This window comes from Ovis aries, chromosome 20 (assembly GCF_016772045.2).
Source record: "Ovis aries strain OAR_USU_Benz2616 breed Rambouillet chromosome 20, ARS-UI_Ramb_v3.0, whole genome shotgun sequence".
NCBI classification, from domain to species: Eukaryota; Metazoa; Chordata; class Mammalia; order Artiodactyla; family Bovidae; genus Ovis; species Ovis aries.
Window position 1 is genome coordinate 12,709,509 of NC_056073.1, and position 22,060 is coordinate 12,731,568.

A 22,060-nucleotide genomic window follows, 5' to 3' on the forward strand; every position below is an offset into this window, starting at 1 on the left:
AATTGGAGGCTAATTACTTTACAGTATTGTATTGGTTTTGCCATACATCAACATGAATCTGCCATGGGTGTACACGTGTTCCCCATCCTGAACCCCCCCTCCCACCTCCCTCCCTGTACCATCCCTCTGGGTCATCCCAGTGCACCAGCCCCGAGCATCCTGTATCCTGCATTCCTGCTTTACCTACATTGAACTCCATGCCTGTAGAATCCATGTGCCACTTGCACACTTTCCTTCCTCTACCAGATGTGGAATTCCTGTTTGGTTCATATGATCTTGGATCTGTTGCCTGACTCTGGGGAAGAACAGAAGCTCCCAAAGGGACAGTTGTTGCAGACGAGGGGGTGAGGGGAGGGCAAGTTCTGACCACTTTCATTTCCTTTCCTGGGGCGGAAAACGTAGGTAACGTGAGCATCAACTCACAGTTTTCCTATTCCTTCTTCAGGAGACAAAGGACACGCTTCCGCCTTTCTGACTTTCTGTCTCTGTCTCTTGTAGATCTCTATGTAGAAAGAGAAGTAGATGTACATAAAAGATAAGGACATTAGAATGAGATTAAGGAAAGAGATAGGTAACATATCCTGTTTAGAAGATGCAAACAAACCTTTGGAAAACTCTGCTGAAGAAGAATACACAATAATCTATTATTTCCTTTTTTTTTTTTTTTCAGAAAGGAAAGTCATTGTATAAATGTATATGGGTCTCAAGCCCTCTATGGAAAAATTCCCCAAGCATCTTCCATTAATGCACATATAATTCGTAGCAGTTAAATTATTATCCGTCCACACTGAAATAAATAATCAACTGTTTGAACTTTCAATGATTTTCCCCTTTGAGAGTGAAGAAATGCATGTCCCTTTTTTAGTTTAAAATCAATAAGACTGCTCACCTCAACGTGAATAAGTGGCCACTAAATTTTATTGCAGGTGTGCTTTAAATATTTGGTAAACTTATTTGTCTGCTGGATTTCTAGGTTGGGCTTCTGGGAATTCAGATGTTGTGGACGCATGATTCAGAAGAGGCTTTAAATAATGCAAAAGATGACAGGAAAATCATGCAAGTGACAAATCAGAAATTTTTGGATATTCTAAATACTCTAATTAGTCAGACAACACATGACCTGAGCAAGTTTGACAGAGTGAAATTTGAAACTCTAATTACCATCCATGTGCATCAGAGAGATATTTTTGATGACTTGGTAAAGTATTTTTTTCTTAATTTAAAGTAATCTAGTGTATTAATTAATAAGTTAGTGCTTCTAATTATTAAACAGTTAAACTTCCTAGCTTATTATGAGCCTTCCATCTGTTTGGTCCTTTCTCACAACCAGCTTTGCCTTTACAATGTCAACAAATATATGCTGATATATTTGGTAGTTTTAACAGTCATGTGTGTGTATTCAGGTTTGGCATTCTGAAAGTCTGGAATCAACTGATGTGATTTGAACTGTTTCTTTAAGCCGATAACCAGGGATATGATATAATTTAGGTGGGCTTGGTTGTGAGTTATGGCAATGTTAGTTCACAACTTGGCCCCTGCACTCAGAGGGCAAGAAGAGTCTGAAGAAAGAGGCATGACACTCCAGACTGGTAGTTAGCAATTTTAGTGAGGAAATTTATTGAATACTTAATGAGGCTTGTCTTGGGCAGCCTCTAGAGGAGTAAATCTCTGCATTTGTCTGGAGAATTTTTAAAATATTTTTACTGAAATATAGTTGATTTACAGTGTGATGTTAGTTTCTGCTGTACAGCAAAGTGAATGAGTTATACATATCCATATTTCCCCCCCTTTTTTAGATTCTTACCCCATATAGGTCATTACAGCATATTGAGTAGAGTTTCCTGTGCTATTCAGTAGGTCTTTATTAGTTACCTATTTTGTATATAATAGTGTGTATATGTCAATCCTGATCTCCCAATTTATCCCTCCCCACTCACCCCCTGGCAGGTTTGTTTTCTACATCTGTAACTCTATTTCATTGTCTGCCAGAATCTTATAAGTTTGCATAGAGGCCTTAACTACCTCCTATACCATCCAGATGGTCTCACCGGCATGTTCCTCTCTCAAGGGTGAAAATAGTTCCATGAAAATAGTTCCCACTATGGGAACAGTGGGCAGAATGCCCATACCAGAGATAGAGAAGCGGATGAGGAACCTGTGATTGCCTGGGTCCATCGAGCTCATGGGTCCACCTGCAGCGTGTCTTCTAGATTAGCTCCTCCAACTGATGAGCCAGTTGTGAAAAAAGTTCAGATTGAGTAGAACCAAGCTTCAGGGAACTCCTGGGGCTGTTCAGTTGATAGTGTCCAGCAAGTCTTCATGGGCTTGATCTGGGCAAGGTTCTGCAGAGTGGGAGTAGGAGGGATATTTGAATTCCCTTTGGAAACAGGACCCTAACAAGTGGTCTTGAGCAGTAGTTGTCTATTGTGGGATAGGAAGCCCAGGTAGTTTTGATATTTTTGACTAGCTTCGTTTTTGACTACCATTGCATTATTCTGTTTAAAAAAAATTCTGAACATGCTTCTCTACTTTGTTTCTTAAATTTTTATTTATTCATTTTTTGGCTGAGCTGGGTCTTTGTTGGGGTACATGGGCTCTTCATTGCTGCCAGCGGGCTTTCTCTAGCTGTGGCAAGTGAGGACTACTCTCTGGCTGAGGTGCGCTGGCTCCTCATTGTGGTGACGTCTCTTGTGCAGGACGTGGGCTCTAGGCTCATGGGCTTCAGTTGCTGTGGCTCTCAGGCACGTGGGCTCTTAGTTCCCAGACCAGGGCTTGGACCCGTGTCCCCTGCATTGGCAGGCAGATTCTGAACCACTGGACCACCAGGGAAGTCCCTGACTTGATCTGTCTTTAAGGTATCTTTTTCCTTCATCAGAGACCCACAGTTCCTGCAACTTGGGGCCCATTTTTTTAGAGACTATGATTCCCAGGCTACCTGTTTCCAACTTGTATCAAAAGTTCTGATCAGATAAGTTGTATTTACCGAAGATTGAAGGGCATGGAGTCCATTTATTTCCCTGTAATCTAGATCCTTCTTTCTCAAAGTATGTATGACAACTGATTGCACTGGTCTCACCTAGGAGCTTGTTTGAAAAGCAGAATCTTCAGCCTCCCTACCTCCCTATCTCCTCTGCAGATCTACTGAATCATCCTCTGTATTTCAGTACCACTTCCAGGTTATTCATAAGCATATTAAAGCTCAAGAAACACTGCTCTAGAATTTCTCTGGTTCATGCTAACATCAAAAAGCCACATACTTAGACCATATTGCTTTGGCCTTCTACAGATTTGCTTAATTTCCATTACCATTATACTTTGGTTTTCCTTTAAGTCCACTTCAAGAAGCAGTCGTATGGAATCCATTACTATACCTGCTATGAATGTAATTGAGAATATTTGTACATTTCTCACTGTCTCTTAAAGTTGAGGTCTCATAGAAGAACCTTCTTTTTAAAATCAAAATGCTGAGCATAGCTTTACTTTCCTTACAGAATGGGGTTTTCTTTTTTTTCAAAGAAACTACTATACACATAGTTAAAACTATGAAGCTGTTTTTCTTTTTATCTCAATTGCTAGTGAACTCATACTCAGTTTGCATTCCAAGTAAAATAGTATCTTGTAGCCCACATATATGCATTTTATTTTTCCATGTATAAGGCTTAGAAGATAATGTATTTTGATATACAGTAACAACTCAATAAATATCAGCTATTCTTCTTTATGCTTTCCTCCTTGACCCCCTCTTTATTTTTAAAAGTGCACTTATTTTTATTTATTTTTGGCTGTGCTGGTCCTTTGTTGCTATGTGCAGGCTTTCTCTAGTTGCGGCAAATGCTGCTTTCTAGCTGTGGTACATGGGCTTCTCATTGTGGCTTCTCTTGCTGCGGAGGATGGACTGTAGGGCAGGCAGGTTCAGAGTTGGGGTGCACGGTCTTAGTTGCCTCATGGCATGTAGGATCTTAGTTCCTGGACCAGGGATTGAACTTGTGTCCCCTGCATTCACAGGAGTTTCTTAACTACTTGAAAACCAGGCAAGCTCCGGTCCACCCTCTCTTTGCCATCTAATAGTGTTGCAAGTAGCTAGCTGACTACATCTCCATGGCTGAGAGTCCTGTGCTCGAGAACAGAGTCCCTGTGGGTGGCACCTGACTGTTACCTGAAAGTAGTCCTCTTAAGGTGGTGAAACAAACTATTCTTTAAAAGGGAAGATAGAATTCTTAACTGGAGGGGGAAGCAAGATCATAGACAATGAAACAGCAGCAAACAGTAAATAGCACGAAGACTTAATGAGATGGAGAACTGAGCATTGTGCAGTTGCCAGAGTCTATTTTTCAGTGTCAGCTTGAATGGCCTGGAATTGGGCCTCTGGGTGGAGAAGCAGTGAAAGGGACCACTTGCCACTTCTTATATTGATTCCCCCGAGTGGGCAGGACTGGGGTTTCTCCAGGTTTGCTGATGGAAAGTATTGTGATGGGATGTTGCTCCTAAATGTGCTCATTAGCATTCTGTCTCTTGCATCCATGGTGGTGGGAGCCTCTTTGCCTCCCATGGGTATAAGCCTCTTGGCCCACGAGTGTAAGCTGATGACTGGGCAGATTGATTGGTTTGGCCACAGTGCTGGTGCAAGAAAGCGTGTGTACATACAGGGCCATGCCTCTCCCATTGCCGTGAGGACAGTGCCCAGCCCCTTTCCTCTGCCCTGTGAAGCCTCAGTTCTCACTCTTTCTCCAGAGTCCTGGATGCGTCAGCAGTACTGAACTTCTTTCAGTTTCTTGAACACACCAGCCAGATCTTCTGGGTCTTTGCCTGGAATGTTTTGCCCTCTCATGCCTTCATCGCCCCTTCTGTTTTATCTCCCTAGCTAATTCCTATTATTTTTGCAGGGTTTAGCTTAGGTGTTTCTTTCTCTGAGTATCTGCCTCAGACCTAGACTAGGCCAGGTCTTCTTGCTACATAATTTCATGACCTTCAGTTTCTCTTCCTACTTTATTGCATTTACTTGTTTATCTGATTTGTCTTTTGCCCTGTTTTGTCAGCTTCAGAAGGCAGGAACCGTGTGTTTGTTTACCCAGCACAGCACTCCAAGGAAAGACTCATTAAATATTCATTCCAAGGAAAGACTCAGTAAATATATATTATATGACAAGAATCAGCTACTGAATGAATGAATAAAAATTGCCTATATGCTATGTTTTATGCTATTGCAATTCAGTATGTAATCTCTTTGTATTTCATGTTTTCAAGGTAAAAATGCATATCAGATCTGTTACTGATTTTGAATGGCTGAAACAGAGTAGATTTTACTTTAAGGAAGATTTGGATCAAACAGTGGTGTCTATTACAGATGTTGACTTTATTTACCAGAATGAATTTCTGGGGTGCACTGATCGTCTTGTTATCACCCCATTAACAGATCGGTAAGAAACCATTTTTGTTATTCCATTCTTATAATTAAATTATGTACTTAGAATTGTCTTAAATTTGCATTTGAAATGTTAACAAAAGCATAATGCTGTCGTGTCAGCTCTGAGCTAGCTCATCGAAGTCTAACAATGAAATAACTGTTGTTATTTTAAAGTACATGTAGGTTAAATTTTTATGAAATAGAAAAAAGTAAAACAAAGAATACTTGGATGCTGACTATGAGAAGTTTAGTAATGAAGTTGAAAAAAAAAAAGGAAAGGAAAAAAAGAAGTTGAGTAATGAAGTTGAGATTACAGGATGGACAAATGTCTCTAAAGAGGGTCATTAGAATTGCAAAGAAGGAAGGTCACCTTGGAAACGGTGTCACCTGGTTTTTCATATGTGGAAGTTGATTCCTAAAGTGATGTTTCTTGGCCAGGTCTGAATGAATCATCAGTTAATGGCACATCCCCTCACCATTCTTTCTAGTATATGACACTAGACAAGCCCTGGGTCTTTGCCATTCTTACATGTCCTGCAAATACCTGGTTCTATGGGTCATGTGTAGGAGACAGTAAATGTTTGTAGAATCGACTTAAACTGGGTCATAGAACAACTAATTCTGCTGTTATTTTAAATAGAGCTGACTCCAGGTAAAATTATGATACAGAAAAATTATGTCTTCAGCCTCTTCTAGACTCATCCGACCTCCTTCTATATGTCCGGTTCCATCACAGTCTAAATTTTTCAGGGTGTTTTCCCTTCGATTGATGTTTATGTATAAAGCTTCATGTCTCATGAAGCTTTACTAAGTTTGCTTAGATCTGAAACAAATGTAACTGAAGCTGCATTATGGATACAAGGGGGTTCATTATATTGTTCTTTACATGCGTCTAAGTGAGTGAAACACTTCATAGAGACATGGGTTACCGGCAGTGGTGTGCTGGTGGCGCTGACTTGTACCAGCCTGCAAGAGCCAACATCATGCTCCTCTTCCCAGTTTTGTGCTATCACAGTGCCCGCATTACCACTGGCCATGGTGGACGTATTTATGCCACAGAAATCAGCAGATGTAAAAAATTATATTTGGAATTTCCTGGTGGTCCAGTGGTAGGACTCAACGCTTCCACTGCAGAGGACACAGGTTCGATCCTTGCTTGGGGAACTAAGATCCTGCATGCCATGTGGCGAGGCCAAAAAACAGAAATCAACTTTATTTATTTATTTATTTTTCCTAAAGGGCTCATTGTTAAACATCTTCCAGCACACCACTGCTTACTTGGTTCTCTGACTTCAGATTTCTCCCGACCACAATGCAAGGAAGGCCTGCAGGTTTTACATCAGCGTTGCATGCCTTTGCCAACACTGTATTACTTCTAATGAATAGCAGCTACTCCAGCCTTGTTTGGTTGCCCATCTCTTATGAGAAAGCATTAGTAGCTCAGTCGTGTCTGACTCTTTGTCATCCAATGGACTGCAGCCTGCTAGGCTCCTCTGCCCAAGGGATTTTTCAGGCAAGAATACTGGAATGGGTTGCCATTCCCCTCTCCAGGGGATCATCCTGATCCAGGGATCAAACCTGCATCTCTTATGACTCTGGCATTGACAGGCTGGTTCTTTACCACTAGCACCACCTGGGAAGCCCCTCTCTTATGGAGGCGGCTCAAACTCTAAAACAAACGGTCTCATTCCAATCACATCAGACTTTTGCTTGTGCCTCACTGTAACGCATGCTACCTCATATCCACAACGCTTTGTCTGATTCACGTCTGCAGGTGCTACATCACTTTGGCTCAGGCTTTGGGAATGAACATGGGAGGAGCTCCAGCAGGACCTGCGGGCACTGGCAAAACCGAAACTACGAAAGACATGGGAAGATGTTTGGGGAAATACGTGGTCGTGTTTAATTGCTCAGATCAAATGGACTTCAGAGGGCTAGGAAGGATTTTTAAAGGCAAGTGTCAAACATTGTTATGTTATTTTTGGTGGGTTTATTTTTATTGCATTTAAATGGTATTTTCTGATAGAAGTCCAAAGTGATAGTGTCCCACATAACCAAAATTAATGTAGATTGATGCATATGATATTGCCATTTTTCTGGGCCAAAAATGGCTGGGTATCATCAATTAAATATCCTTCAATACTACTTCTGGCATTACAGTCAATGAGTTGAATGTGTATTAGATTATGAAAACAGAATCAATTTAATACTGCCTGAAACAATGGTGGAGGAGATAAGATCAGGATAGCAAACCAATGACACATGTGACTTCCTTTATTGCATTAGATCCCACTGAAATAAAGATTTTTATTCTTTATTTATTTTTGGCTGCACCATGAAGCTTATGGGGTTTTAGTTCCCTGACCAGTGATCAAATCCGGGCCCTTGGCAGTAAGAGCACAGAATCCTAACCACTGGACCACCAGGGAATTACTGAAATATTTTTTTAAAAGGATGGTAACACTGGGAAAAGAAGGGAGAGGGGTCCTGGCAGATGGGAAATATTGGGAAAATCTGGAAAGATAGATGGCAGATGGTTTCAGATGGACAAAGAAGAAAGATCAGGGAGCAGTTCAGTCTTAGAACTCAGGCCTTGCTGGTCTTCTCTGGTGGTCTCATGCAGACCCAAACTTTCATTGTTATTCAGTCACTAAGTCGTGTCTGACTGTTTGCAACCCCGTGGACTGCAACACCCCAGGCTCCCCTGTCCTTCACTATCTCCCGGAGTTTGCTCAAACTCATGTCCATTGAGTCAGTGATGCTATCTAACCATCTCATCCTCTGTTGTCCCCTTCTCCTCCTGCCCTCAATCTTTCCCAGCATCAGGGTCTTTTCCAAAGAGTCTGCTCTCCACATCAGGTGGCCAAAATATTGGAGCTTCAGCTTCAGCATCAGTCCTTCCAAAGATTATTCACAGTTGATTTCCTTTAGAATTGACTGGTTTGCTCTCCTTGTAGTCCAAGGGACTCTCAAGAGTCTTCTCCAGCATGACAATTTGAAAGCATCAATTCTCTGGCACTCAGCCTTCTTTATGGCCCAAATCACATCCATACATGACTACTGGAAAAACCATAGCTTTGACTATATGAACTTTTGTCAGCAAAGTGATGTCTCTGCTTTTTAATACGTTGTCTAGGTTTGTCATGGTTTTCCTTCCAAGAAGCAAGCGTCTTTTAATTTCATGGCTGCAGTCACCATCTGCAGTGATTTTGGAGTCCAAGAAAATAAAGTCTGTCACTGTTTTCATTGTTTCCCCATCTATTTGCCATGAAGTGATGGGACGGGATGCCATGATGTTAGTTTTTTGACTATCGAGTTTTAAGTCAGCTTTTTCACCCTCCTCTTTCACCCTCATCAAGAGGCTCTTTAGTTCCTCTTCACTTTCTATCATTAGAGTGGTATCATCTGCATAACTAAGGTCATAGATATTTCTCCCAGCAATAAACATTAAATGATATCTAAATGATCAAATTTACATCTTATCTTGGACTTCCCCTTGAAACTCTGAATTCACATAATACAACTGATACCTGCTTTTTGACATTGTCCCTTAAATATCTAACAGGTCCAGAGTCACTGAATCCCAAACCAAACTTCCAATCCCCCCTCCCCATCTCAACTTCTTCTTCAGCCTTCCTTGACACACTAAATACCCACTCTGTTCTTCCAGACACGTCAACAGAAATCTTTGACTTATCCTTTTCACCTCTCTTTCTCTCATGCTCACGTCCAACTGTCAGCAAACACTATTAGCTCTACTTTCAGAACGCATCCAGCACCAGCCACCTTTTATTATCCCGCTGCTGTCATCCTGGTTCAAGCCAATCATTATCTCTTGCCTATGCTGCTCCAATAAGCCTCCTAATTGGTCTCCCTGAGTTTACCCCTGTGCTCTCCATTCTAATCTCAAATCTAGAGCCGTCTAATTGTAAGTCAGGTCACGACACTCTTCTACTGAAAGCCGGGCCCTGGCTTCGCTCCCAATAAGAGCTGAAATCCTTATGCTGGTCCTCGTTTTGTACAGTCACACCTGCCCCTTCCCTGTGGCATTGCTCTGCCCTCTCATCTCGTCTCCTGACTCTGTCCCCTCACTGTCTCTCCTGCAGCCACGCTGACCTTTGTGATGTTTCTCAAACATCTCGAAGCACACTCTCTCCACCTTATGCCTGCCGATCTTTAGATTCTTTCCCCAGATATCCATCCATAGAGCGCACTCGATAAAGGACACCCACTGCAAACATTGTAGTACTGAAAATTTGGAAGCGTTCTCTGAGATGAGGTATAAGATGAGGATTTCCATTGCTGTTCCTCCCACTCACCACTGTGTTCTGCATCCTACCCAGTGCAGTAAGGAACAACAACAGGGACAGCAAAAGCACAAAGACTGGAAAGAAAGGAACACAAGTGATATTGTAAACAATGAAATCAACAAAGCTACAGAAAGTAGAATTTAGCAAGTTTACTTGAATATGAAATAAACACAAATTTTAGTTATCCATAACAAAAGTTAGAAAATGAAAATCTCAGAAAGATATCACTTAGGTGGTGCTAGTGGTAAAAAACCCCAGTGCAATGTAGGAGACATGAGAGATGAGGGTTTGATCCCTGGGTCAGGAAGATCCCCTGGAGGAGGGCATGGTAACCCATTCCAGTATTCTTGCCTGGAGAATCCCATGGACAGAGGAGTCTGGTGAGCTACAGTCTGTAGTGTCATAAAAAGTCAGACATGACTAAAGCGACTTGATAAACAGACAAGTGGAACATAGCAGAGAATGCAGAAATAGGCCAGGAACACTGACATGTGGAAAAGGTGGTATTGAAAATCAGTGATGAAGAGATAGAATTTGCAGTGTCATTCTGGTACACCGGATGATTAATATTTAGCAAGGGAAATTGGATGTCTGCATATATAAAAATTGAATCCGTATAACATGCATAAGAATAATTTTGGGGGATTAAGTGCTTAACTATGATAAGCAAAACCTGTATGACCTTTAGAAGGTAACAAAGGCATATATCTGTTCTCAGAGTAGAAAGGGACTTTTTATACAAAAACCACAAACTATAAAGAAAGGATGAATACATTTAAGCAGGGTAGGAGGATATCCCTGTAACAGATACCATGGGATTGCTCATCCAGCTCTTATCTTTAGTTACTTGCCTGTTCGAAATGTATACATTGAACAACTCAGACCTAAACTGTGAAGTTCCACTAATACACAGAGTTTTTAAACTAAATACATACTTGAGTACTATACGACCTCATGCTGGTTGAACCCCTATATGTGGAACTGTGGATGTGAGAGGGCTGACTGCAAAGTTACAAATGGATTTTTGACTTTGTGGCGTGTCCAAGCCCCTAATCCCTGTGTTGTTCAAGGGTCAATTGTGTGTGTGTGAATGTGTGTGTGTATAATTTTACAGTCTTTTGTGATATGTCTCTTTTTGAGAAGTTAAAAAGTCTTCTCAAAGACTGGGAAAAGATGTTTTAGCATGTATGGCTGACAAAAGATTAATATCTAGCATTAAGAAAGATTTTCTTTAGACTTCCCTGTTGGTCTAGTGGTTAAGACTCCACACTTACACTGCAGCAGCCCAGGGGCTCTACCCCTGGTCGGGAAACTAAGATGTCCACGTGTGTGTGGCATGGCCAAAAAAAAAAAAAAAAAAAAAAAGGAAGAGTTTCTTCAAATCATTAAGAAATACAAAACAATACTGTTCTCACTGTTGTTAATTGGTTGGTAAGGGTGTGTAGAAACTTTAAATCTTAGTACTTCTGTGTGTATGAGTTGGTAGAATTGCTTCAGAGAACAGTAAATAAATCAATTTATTTGATGATACACTGTATATATTTATAGTGCGTAAAGTATTTTATAGATATAGTATATAGAAAAATAAACAGATACACACAAATTTTGAACAAACCAAGTATAGAGTATTGGTGAATGCATGCTAGCAGTCGTTTACAGGCATGCATAAGAACTGTTGACATCAAATTCAGAGTAGAAGTTACCTCTGGAGAAGGAGGGAGTGTGGATCCAAGAAAGACCTACATGGACTTGAATTGTAGTTCCAGTATTTTATTTTTTAGGATGAAATCTGAAGCAAAATTGTTAAGATTTGGTAGGTGGGTACATGGATATTCACTATATTGTTCATTGTAGTTGCCTGTCCTTAAAAAAAAAAATAATTTAAACCCAAAGAATCACTTAATGAAAGAGAATGTTCTGTGGACCACTCCTGGCTTAGTGGTTGAAGATGGCTGAGGGAAGCAGACTCGAGCACCGGGTAAATCCTAGAATGCCAAAAGTATGGCAGAAAGCAGAGGAAAAGAAAAGAAAGTGGCTGTCTCAAGTATTTCTACCCCATGTCAATGCTCTGAAGGTGGAGTCCTGACAAATATCATTGCCAGGTGGGGGTTGTGCCAGAGAGGCAAGCCCTGCACCAGGTCAGTCCCCAAGCCCCAGACCCAACGGATAAGCTCTCCTGCCTCTCTCATGCCTTCCCCCCAATCGCCAGAGGCAGCCATACACGATGCAAACAGGAATTTGCATTTGGAATGAGAAGATACACCCATATGCAGAAATAACCATGTCTCATCAAATATTTGAAGAAATTAAGGCGTGAGTCATTCCCTCCAAACAGTAAAGAGACCCCCTGACCACCTACCTAAACAGAAGAAAATGCAAAAGTAACTAAAATTCATAGCTTCAGAGAGATTCAGGAATTTATCACATATAACCAATTAAAGAAAAAAATAGGCTGCTGTGAAAAGAATAACAATTGGAATAATCAGAAATCGAAAAAAACAAAACCTGAATTTTTTTTTTAAGTTGGCATATCTAGCCAAGAGAGCATATTGCAGAAAGAAATGGAAAGTTTGACAGAAAAATTCAGAGTCATAGGAATAGATATGTAAGTTCCAATATCCATAAAATGGAAATTCCCTAAGGAGAGAGAAGAAAAAGTGGGGGTAGGTGGGTGGAAGCAATAAAATAAAAGAAGAGTGTTTTGGGGGACTCTCTAACCCCTCTCAGTGTCTACGCTGAGAGCTTTGTACTTTCCTTCTCTTTAATAAATCCTATTCGCTTGCTTAAAACAAAGAGAGAGAGAAGAGTGTTTCATGCAGTTAAAGATAATAAAGGTTTTTCATCCTTTGAGATTAGACAGGAGCAGTGTTCCTGATATCCAGGTCTTCCTTTGTGCTGGGTTTCATAAGGAAGAAATAAACATCTTTTGACCATTCTTTGTCTCACTCAGCTTCCAGGCATTTCTCTCAGTGCAACAAGAAAGGGACAGAGTGATCTGACCCAGATAGGGCATCCCTTATTTTGTTAATTTCCCCAAACATTATAGCTCCCTCACCTCCATCCCCACTGGGGGTGGCACGTCCAGACTGAATCAGTTTTTATCACCCTTCTGCATCCCTGGTGGAATGATGAGTCTGTACTTTCATTTCAGCAGTATACTGTTTTCATCGTTTTGGTGATGATGTACAAATAATTAAACTTCTCTATATCACTGAAATTAAATATGTCTTTATAAACAGCTAGATGTGAAGTTTATATAAATTGTATTTCACTATATAATTGTTCGAGGGTGCTCTGGAGAAATGATTTCTATCAGGAAGGTATATTACAAAGTAAAACTTATCAAACTAACTGTTTTTTACACCAGGGCTTGCACAGTCAGGTTCCTGGGGGTGTTTTGATGAGTTTAACAGAATTGAATTGCCTGTGTTATCAGTGGCAGCCCAACAAATTTACATCGTCTTGACAGCAAGAAAAGAGAGAAAAAAACAGTTTATTTTTTCTGATGGTGATTGTGTTGATTTAAATCCAGAATTTGGAATCTTCTTAACAATGGTGAGAACATAGGTGTTACATATTTTAAAAATTTTTATTGAAGTATGGTTGATATACAATGTATTAGTTTCTGGTGTACAGCAAAGTGACTCTGTTATATATATATATAATATTCTTTTTTATTATAGGTTACTATAAGGTTTTGAATACAGTTCCCTGTGATATAAACACTAGGATCCTGTTGTTTATCTGTTTTATGTATAGTACTTTGTATCTGCTAATCCCAAATTCCTAATTTGTTCCTCCTCCACCCACTTTCCCCTTTGGTCATCCTAAATTTGTTTTCTTTGTCGTTTGTATCCTAGACTCTACCTTTGAGTGATACCCTATGACATTTGTCTTTGTCTGACCTACTTCACTTAGTATGATGGTGTCTAGGTCCATCATGTTGCTGCAAATGGCGTTATTTCATTCTTTTCACCCCCTTGATCGGGTGTATTCCTAAGTATTTCATACTTTTTGATGTGGTTTTAAAAGACATTGAAAAACATAGATTTTAAATACAATTTATTGGTTTAATTGTTATAGACTTAAATAAAATTAAGCATAAATGACCACCCAGGAATCATCCCTATTTAAATGATTTTTTTTTCGAGTAGGAAAAATAGACTAGACAGAAGGTAAAACAGTGGTTTGTTAATGATAAAATTAGTCACTGTTTATTGAGCACTAATTTTGTGTAAAGGTAATGGGCCTTCTGTATGTTGTATCAGACAGGGAAGCTACAATAACAATGCCCCAATTCTAGTGGCTTTCCACCTCAAACTCAGTCCAGTGGCTAAGACTCTGTGTGCTGCCGCTGCACGGGGTGGCCAGCTTTGATCCCTGGTTGGGGAAAGTAAGATCCCACATGCCGTGAAGCACAGCAAGGGAAGAAAATACCCACCATGCAAAACACCACAGGACTGTATCTCCCTGACCCTTAAAGTTAGGTGTGACCGCATAAATTGCTCTCCCTAACACCTGAACACGCCAGGGAAGCCTGGCATGCTGCAGTCCATGGGGTCGCAAAGGGTCAGATGCGACTGATGGACTGAACTGACTGAACTGAACACCTCAAAGATTTATTACTTTCATACCACACGCCCGCTGTGGGTGTGTGGTGTTGTGGTGGAGAGGGCAGAAGATGCTTTACACGTCCTGTCTCTGGTACTGTCTCAGCTGTGACTGGTAGCTACAGCAAAGGAAAAAGAGAACAAGAAGAATTATGCTCTGGTTCTTAGGGTTTCCTGTCCAGAAGTGACGCTAGTCACAAACTTTGGCTAAAGCAAACAACCAGTGAAGCAATTAGAATAATTGCTGAATAGAATAATTCTGAAGTGATCAGTTATAAGTTGTGAAACCGAATGAAAGAGTTTACTCAGTGTGATAGTGTGGCTTAGAAGAATTTAAAAGAAGCTTGCCCTTGGATTAAGAATAATTTTGGAAATATCAATTAGATATTGCATTAGGCTGTGAATACCTGAGATATGAAGAATAGTAACTTAAGGATGTATTCTTTTAAGATTCTTCGAGGTTTCTACACCATCATGGTTTCCATTTTCAAGGTTGCCTTATAGCCCAAGGTGCTACAGAAGCATCTCTGTTGCAGGCAATTGACTGAATCAACTCCCTTCAATCAGACATCAAGTGTATTTCATACACTGTCCCTTTCATACACTGTGTCCCTTTGTGACTCACAGGGTAGAATTTAATCTCACCAGCTGCAGGGCAGGCTGGGAAATGTAGTTTTAAATAAATAGACATTTCTCCAAAGAAGACATACGGATGGCTAACAAACACATGAAAAGATGCTCAACATCACTCATTATTAGAGAAATGCAAATCAAAACCACAATGAGGTACCACTTCACACCAGTCAGAATGGCTGCGATCCAAAAATCTGCAAGCAATAAATGCTGGAGAGGGTGTGGAGAAAAGGGAACCCTCCTACACTGTTGGTGGGAATGCAAACTAGTACAGCCACTATGGAGAACAGTGTGGAGATTCCTTAAAAAATTGCAAATAGAACTACCTTATGACCCAGCAATCCCACTTCTGGGCATACACACCGAGGAAACCAGAATTGAAAGAGACACATGTACCCCAATGTTCATCGCAGCACTGTTTATAATAGCCAGGACATGGAAACAACCTAGATGTCCATCAGCAGATGAATGGATAAGAAAGCTGTGGTACATATACACAATGGAGTATTACTCAGCCGTTAAAAAGAATTCATTTCAATCAGTTCTGATGAGATGGATGAAACTGGAGCCGATTATACAGAGTGAAGTAAGCCAGAAAGAAAAACACCAATACAGTATACTAACACATATATATGGAATTTAGGAAGATGGCAATGGCGACCCTGTATGCAAGACAGGGAAAGAGACACAGATGTGTATAACGGACTTTTGGACTCAGAGGGAGAGGGAGAGGGTGGGATGATTTGGGAGAATGACATTCTAACATGTATACTATCATGTGAATTGAATCGCCAGTCTATGTCTGACGCAGGATGCAGCATGCTTGGGGCTGGTGCATGGGGATGACCCAGAAAGATGTTATGGGGAGGGAGGTGGGAGGGGGGATCATGTTTGGGAATGCATGTAAGAATTAAAGATTTTAAAATTTAAAAAATAAAAACTAAAATTAAAAAAAAAAATCTGGGTTGGTGATGCACCCAGCTTGCAGCTGAAGTTCTGTGACTAAGGATGAAAAATAGGAGTGTTGAAAGGCAGCCAGCCATCTTTATGTCCGCAGCACCTGGCAAGTTATCTGGCCTATTGACCATGCCCAATAAATGCTCAGGGACTGAAGGTTTCCTTATGCACTTTCCTCTTTGCCTTACTTGTCTTCAAATACCCTCACCTATCGCTTGGGATTTTGGGGTCTGGTCTATCCCCAGTCTTTTGCTACTTATTAGCTTTCTTCTCGGGAGAAGGCGATGGCACCCCACTCCAGTACTCTTGCCTGGAAAATCCCATGGATGGAGGAGGAGCCTGGTGGGCTGCAGTCCATGGGGTGGTGAAGAGTCGGACACTACTGAGTGACTTCCCTTTCACTTTTCACTTTCATGCATTGGAGAAGGAAATGGCAACCCACTCCAGTGTTCTTGCCTGGAGAATCCCAGGGATGGAGGAGCCTGGTGGGCTGCCGTCTATGGGGTCACACAGAGTCGGACACGACTGAAGTGACTTAGCAGCAGCAGCAGCAGCTTCCTTCTCACCTCTACTTTTGTCCTTTTTAATGTTTTTCTCCTCATTCCTGTCTTTGTTTCCCTTCATCACTGTGTGTTTTTTTTAATAGTAAAAAGAAACTATTTGTCAGCTATTTGTGGCTATTTGTCAGCCACAGAACTCTATAATCCTGACTGTAAAGAATAATTTGTGTTGTTGTACAGCAGAAACCAACACAATATTGTAAAGCAGTTATCTTCCAATTTAAAAACAAAGCACACAGGCACACAAAGCAAATAGGAAACATTAATGAAAAAGACAAACCTAGCAACTATAGTTGTATACTCCATGCAAATGTCCTTCAAAAGGTAAGGCAAGATAAAAATATTTTCTGGCAAAGGAAAAAAGAACAATTGAAGAGAGGAAATAAAAATTGCCTCAGTAAATTGATTAGTATGAAATCCTAAATTTTCTTTTTCTTTAAGTAACATATTTTAGATCATAATTATCCTAGTATTTATTCAGTTTTATTTCATTTTCTTTAACAAATAGATACGCAGAGGCTTATTTTTTGCTCCATAAAGTGGTGTGTGTGTGTGTGTGTGTGTGTGTATGTGTGTACATATGCACATGTGTATTACTTTATTAGTATAATGAAAATGGAAATGTGTGAGAGAGAGTAAGGTGACGTTAATAAATATGTATGGTCCAATACATATTTTTGTGAAAAGAGGGATATTTTTTAAATCAAATGTTTTTCAATACCTTCTTAGAATCTGAATTAGGGATTTGAAATGTATTGATAATTTGTATTCAAGAAATGGAAATTATGTCAACAATTAAAAATTAAATAATTTTAACTTTTAGAACCCTGGGTATGCTGGGCGCCAGGAACTACCAGAGAACTTGAAAATTCAGTTCAGAACCGTTGCTATGATGGTTCCTGATAGACAGGTACGAATCAGGATTTAAAACCATAATACAATTTATGTTCTTTACCTGTTCTTCACTAAAACTGAAAAGCCTCACTGTTAATTTGCAGATCATTATGCGAGTTAAACTTGCAAGCTGTGGTTTTCTTGAAAACGTTATCTTGGCTCAAAAGTTTTATGTACTTTACAAACTCTGTGAAGAGCAACTTACTAAGCAGGTAACTTTGTACATCTGTTTTCCCGCTCCCTATAGAACTTGTTTTTTAACTTGCAATTTTGATAAGTACTGATTAAGGAGTTAAAAAAATTCCTTGACTCTTTCCTAAGATATGTTTATAATTAACTTGACCTTTAGATTATGTATTTTAAAAACTTTTCTTAAGTTGAAATAATTATAGATTCCCAGGAAGTTGCGAAGACATGTCCGAGACATCCTGTGTACTCTTCATCCTGTTGACATAATTGTAGTACAATAACAAAACCAGAAGATTGACAATGAACAATAATAAACAGAGATTCCTAAGACTTCACCAGTTTTTCATGCACTCGTGTGTGTGTGTGTGTGTGTGTGTGTGTGTGTGTGTGAAGTGAAGTGAAGTGAAGTCGCTCAGTTGTGTCTGACTTTTTGCGACCCCATGGACAGTAGCCTACTAGGCTACTCTGCCATCCATGGGATTTTCCAGGCAAGAATACTGGAGTGGGATGCCATTTCCTTCTCCAGGGGATCTTCCCAACCCAGGGATCGAACCTGGGTCTCCTGCATTACAGACAGACGCTTTTACTTTCTGAGTGTGTGTAGTGAAAGTGAAGTCTCAGTCGTGTCCAACTCTTTGCAACCCCATGGACTGTAGCCTACTAGGCTCCTTCTCTCCATGGGATTCTCCAGGCAAGAATACTGAAGCGGGTTGCCATTTCCTTCTGCAGGGGATCTTCCCAACTCAGGGATTGAGCCCGAGTCTCCTACATTGCAGGCAGATGCTTTAACCTCTGAGCCACCAGGGAAGCCCTTGAGTGTGTGTACATCTATCCAATTATGTCATAGGAAACAGAATTGTTTATCCCCACCAAGTACCCTCCCACTAGCCTTTATAGCCATGCTTACCTCTCTCCCAAATTCTATAGCCCTCATAGGCCTAATCTTTTCTACATCTCTGTAATTGTGTTTTTCAAGCATGTTACATAAAGCGAATCACATAGTATGTGACCTGTTGGTCATGCATTTTAAATGTTTGCCCTTCAGACTGTCAGAGTGTATTGTTCTCAGAAAATCATGTGTGAGCACTGTCACACAGCTTGATGTTTCCAGTGAAGTCAACTTTTTCAGTCAAAAGAAAGGCAGGAGAAGTGAGCTAACAGAACTTTGCCACTCAGCCGCTCCAAAACTATAGTATTTAAGTACTATATGTACACAGTGAGTCTGCACTTTTAATTTTTCAACTGGATGATCCTTTTAATTTCCTTTCTCATCCTAGGTTCATTACGACTTTGGGTTGAGAAATATTCTATCTGTATTGAGGACACTCGGATCTCAAAAAAGAGCCAGGCCAGAAGATAGTGAATTAAGCACGGTCATGAGAGGACTGAGAGATATGAACCTTTCTAAACTGGTATCTTTCTTCTCTGGGTTAATTTCTCTCTCAAGATTTTGACCTAGCTGACAAGTGGGGGTGGGCTCATACAGAGCTGTTAACATGGGTGTGTGTTGGGTTATGTATGTTACCACTGACTGAACTTCTGGAAGAAGGCACCCTCCTCCCGCCCCCAAGAAAAAAAAACCCATGGCTTTGTATGAACAACAGGGGCCAGAAATGCATCCTTGCAAATGCCATAAAATAGGCTTCATCAGTGGGCTTCAGCTCCCAAATGTCAGTCCATCATTCATAACGTAACACAGATTCTAAACCTGAAAATCTGGATTCATAGGGGACCACCAGAGCTTTTTGCTTTGTCTGTATGTGACTAGCTTTAACTATGTCTCTGCCTAAACATCAACACCATTTCTATTTTCTAAATGTGCATTAAATGTTTGCTGTGGCTGCTGCTGCTAAGTCACTTCAGAGTACTGGAGTGGGTTGTCATTTCCTTCTCCAGTGCGTGAAAGTGAAGTCGCTCAGTTGTGTCCGACTCTTAGCGACCCCATGGACTGCAGCCCACCAGGCTCCTCCGTCCATGGGATTTTCCAGGCAAGAGTACTGGAGTGGGGTGCCATCGCCTTCTCCGGTTTGCTGTGGGGATTACAATGATTATTTCACTGCTTTCGCACTTGTCACAGGCACAGCCAGGTTGTCATGAACTAGCTGATGGGCAGATTCATGTGGCTTTTATTCAGGGGCTTCTTTGTGCTACGTATGGTGTCCGTGCCCCAGGAGTACATGGTTGAGGAAGAAGTGGACCTCAGGAGCTAGCGTTCTAGTTACAAAACTAACGACTAGCATCTGCATACTTCACTTTATTACAGAATCTTTTCATGGGTACTGTCTTGTTTGAGTCTCACAGCCGCCCTGGGGGACATGGATCTCCATATGAGGGAGCCACATTTGTAGGACTCACCCACTATCATAGTCAGTTGAGAACTGGAACCAAAATCCACAAGACTTTCTGATGTTAAATTACAGATGTTTTCCGAATTAAAGTAGCATGTTAATACTCTGTTCTCTTGGGATTGGAGCTATTACCTACACGTTTTTAAGGTGAATGCGTATGCCTGTCGTATGATAAAGGAATGAGATCAGACCCTGGAGCAGTAAATTGAGAAGACATTAAATGCCGACAGAGGTTTTTAAACATTTGGTCGTGGGGTATGGCCGATTAACAATGTTGTGACAGTTTCAGGTTGAACAGCAAAGGGACTCAGTCACACATGTATATAAATCCAGTTTCCACCAAACTTCCCTCCCGTCCAGGCCGCCACGTGTTATTGAATAGAGTTCCCTGTGCTATAAAGCAGATCTTTGCTGGCTATCCATTTTAGCAGTGTCTATGTGTCCATCCCAGACTCTAAGTATCCCTTGCCCCCATCCTCTCCTCCATCCACCCTGGCAACCGTTCAGTTCATTCTCTAAGTCTATGAGTCTAGTTCTGGTTTGTAAGTTCATTCCTATCATTTCCTTTTAGATTCCGCATATAAGGCATGTCATACGATGTTTCCCCTTCTACGTCTGACTTACTTCACTCAGTACGACCATCTCTAGGTCCATCCGTGCTGCTGAAAATGGCATTATTTCATTCTTTTTAATGTAAATGCCAGGGAGATTTGGGTGCAGTGCTGTAGGTAATGTGGACTCAGTGGTGGTGGTTGGGAGAAAGTGCTAGAGCATACAGGTGTGGCCAGGAGAATAATATGATTATTTGGGCATGAAATGATAAGTGCTATGAGCTTCATTTTTGACCTAAATGAGTGAATTTATTCTTTACCGCCTTAGATCGATGAAGATGAACCCCTGTTCCTCAGCTTAATCAATGACCTGTTTCCAGGATTACAACTAGATAGTAATAGTTACGTGGAACTGCAAGCTGCAGTCACCAACCAGGTTCAGCTGGAAGGTTTGATTAACCATCCACCCTGGAATCTCAAACTCGTGCAGGTAAAATATTTTTCATCTATTATCAGTTTGATGATCAACGAGTGTTGTTAAAGGTTGTCATTTGGAGAGAAGAACTTGTGATATTAATCTTGCTTGATGTTAAGGTTGAGACTAAATAAAGCACATCATTGCAAGAAGAGTCCTTAGCAGGGGGTGTTTGTCCTAGGGACTTTAGCGTGGTTTTACCCTGCTTCACACTAACCAAGAACTTACTGAAGTTACTTACACCCCAGAGGTTAGGTGGTAACCAAAATCTCGAGAATAGCTGGGAGGAGATAGTAGGTTATGAAAATGGAGGGAGGGACTGCCCTTGTGGTCCACTAGTTGGGACTCTCTGTTTCCACTGCAGGGGCCTTGGGTTCCATTCTTGGTTGGGGAACTGGAATCTCACGAGCCATGCAGCATACTACTGCTGCTAAGTCGCTTCAGTCATGTCTGACTCTATGTGACCCCATAGACGGCAGCCCACTAGGCTCCCCTGTCCCTGGGATTCTCCAGGCAAGAACACTGGAGTGGGGTGCCGTTTCCTTCTCCAATGTATGAAAGTGAAAATTGTAAGTGAAGTCGCTCAGTTGTGTCTGACCCGAGTGGGGTGCCATTGCCTTCTCCGCCATGCAGCATGACCCCCCCACAAAAAAAAAACCCACAGGGAAATGGAATGCTGTCTCTGAGGGCCTTCGTGGGGCATGGAGCCCGGGGAATCTGGGGGTGCTCCTTGCTTCTGCTTTGTGTGTGGGCATGTTCACACCTAAACTAAATCCTTTGCCTGTGTCTCTTGGTGTGTTTCTGTCAATTGCATTTTATCCTTGTGACAACCTATCAATGATTTTATCAAGCAGATCCCTGAAACTGTTGCAGAGTTGCTGAATTAAATCCCTATGAGCTTGACGCATTGGGAGTACTTTCCAGTGCCTTGGAAAATGAAAGCACTGAAATTGTGGAAAGTGTCAAAAACCGCATTTGAAAAGTAATGATTCTTACTCTTGTAAGCAGTGCAAGTGTATGAGAAAGACTCAAATCTTACAAAGAAAATATATGAGGAGAAATCAAAGTATTTTTCATCATCTATGTAATGGAAATCATACCATTAAAAAAATTCTGGGAAAACCTCACT

At 41.0% G+C, this 22,060-nt stretch overlaps 1 protein-coding gene across 1 annotated transcript in view; it reads left to right on the top strand.

Moving 5' to 3' along the window:
- Positions 1–22,060, top strand: part of DNAH8 (dynein axonemal heavy chain 8) — a 339,200-nt gene that overhangs the window by 142,168 nt on the left and 174,972 nt on the right. The window contains exons 42-49 of the mRNA XM_060403159.1: positions 974–1,198; positions 5,245–5,417; positions 7,179–7,357; positions 13,082–13,269; positions 17,298–17,384; positions 17,473–17,580; positions 18,835–18,969; positions 20,785–20,946. Of these exons, the coding sequence (XP_060259142.1) occupies positions 974–1,198; positions 5,245–5,417; positions 7,179–7,357; positions 13,082–13,269; positions 17,298–17,384; positions 17,473–17,580; positions 18,835–18,969; positions 20,785–20,946 (1,257 nt within the window). The remainder of the gene's footprint in view (positions 1–973; positions 1,199–5,244; positions 5,418–7,178; positions 7,358–13,081; positions 13,270–17,297; positions 17,385–17,472; positions 17,581–18,834; positions 18,970–20,784; positions 20,947–22,060) is intronic.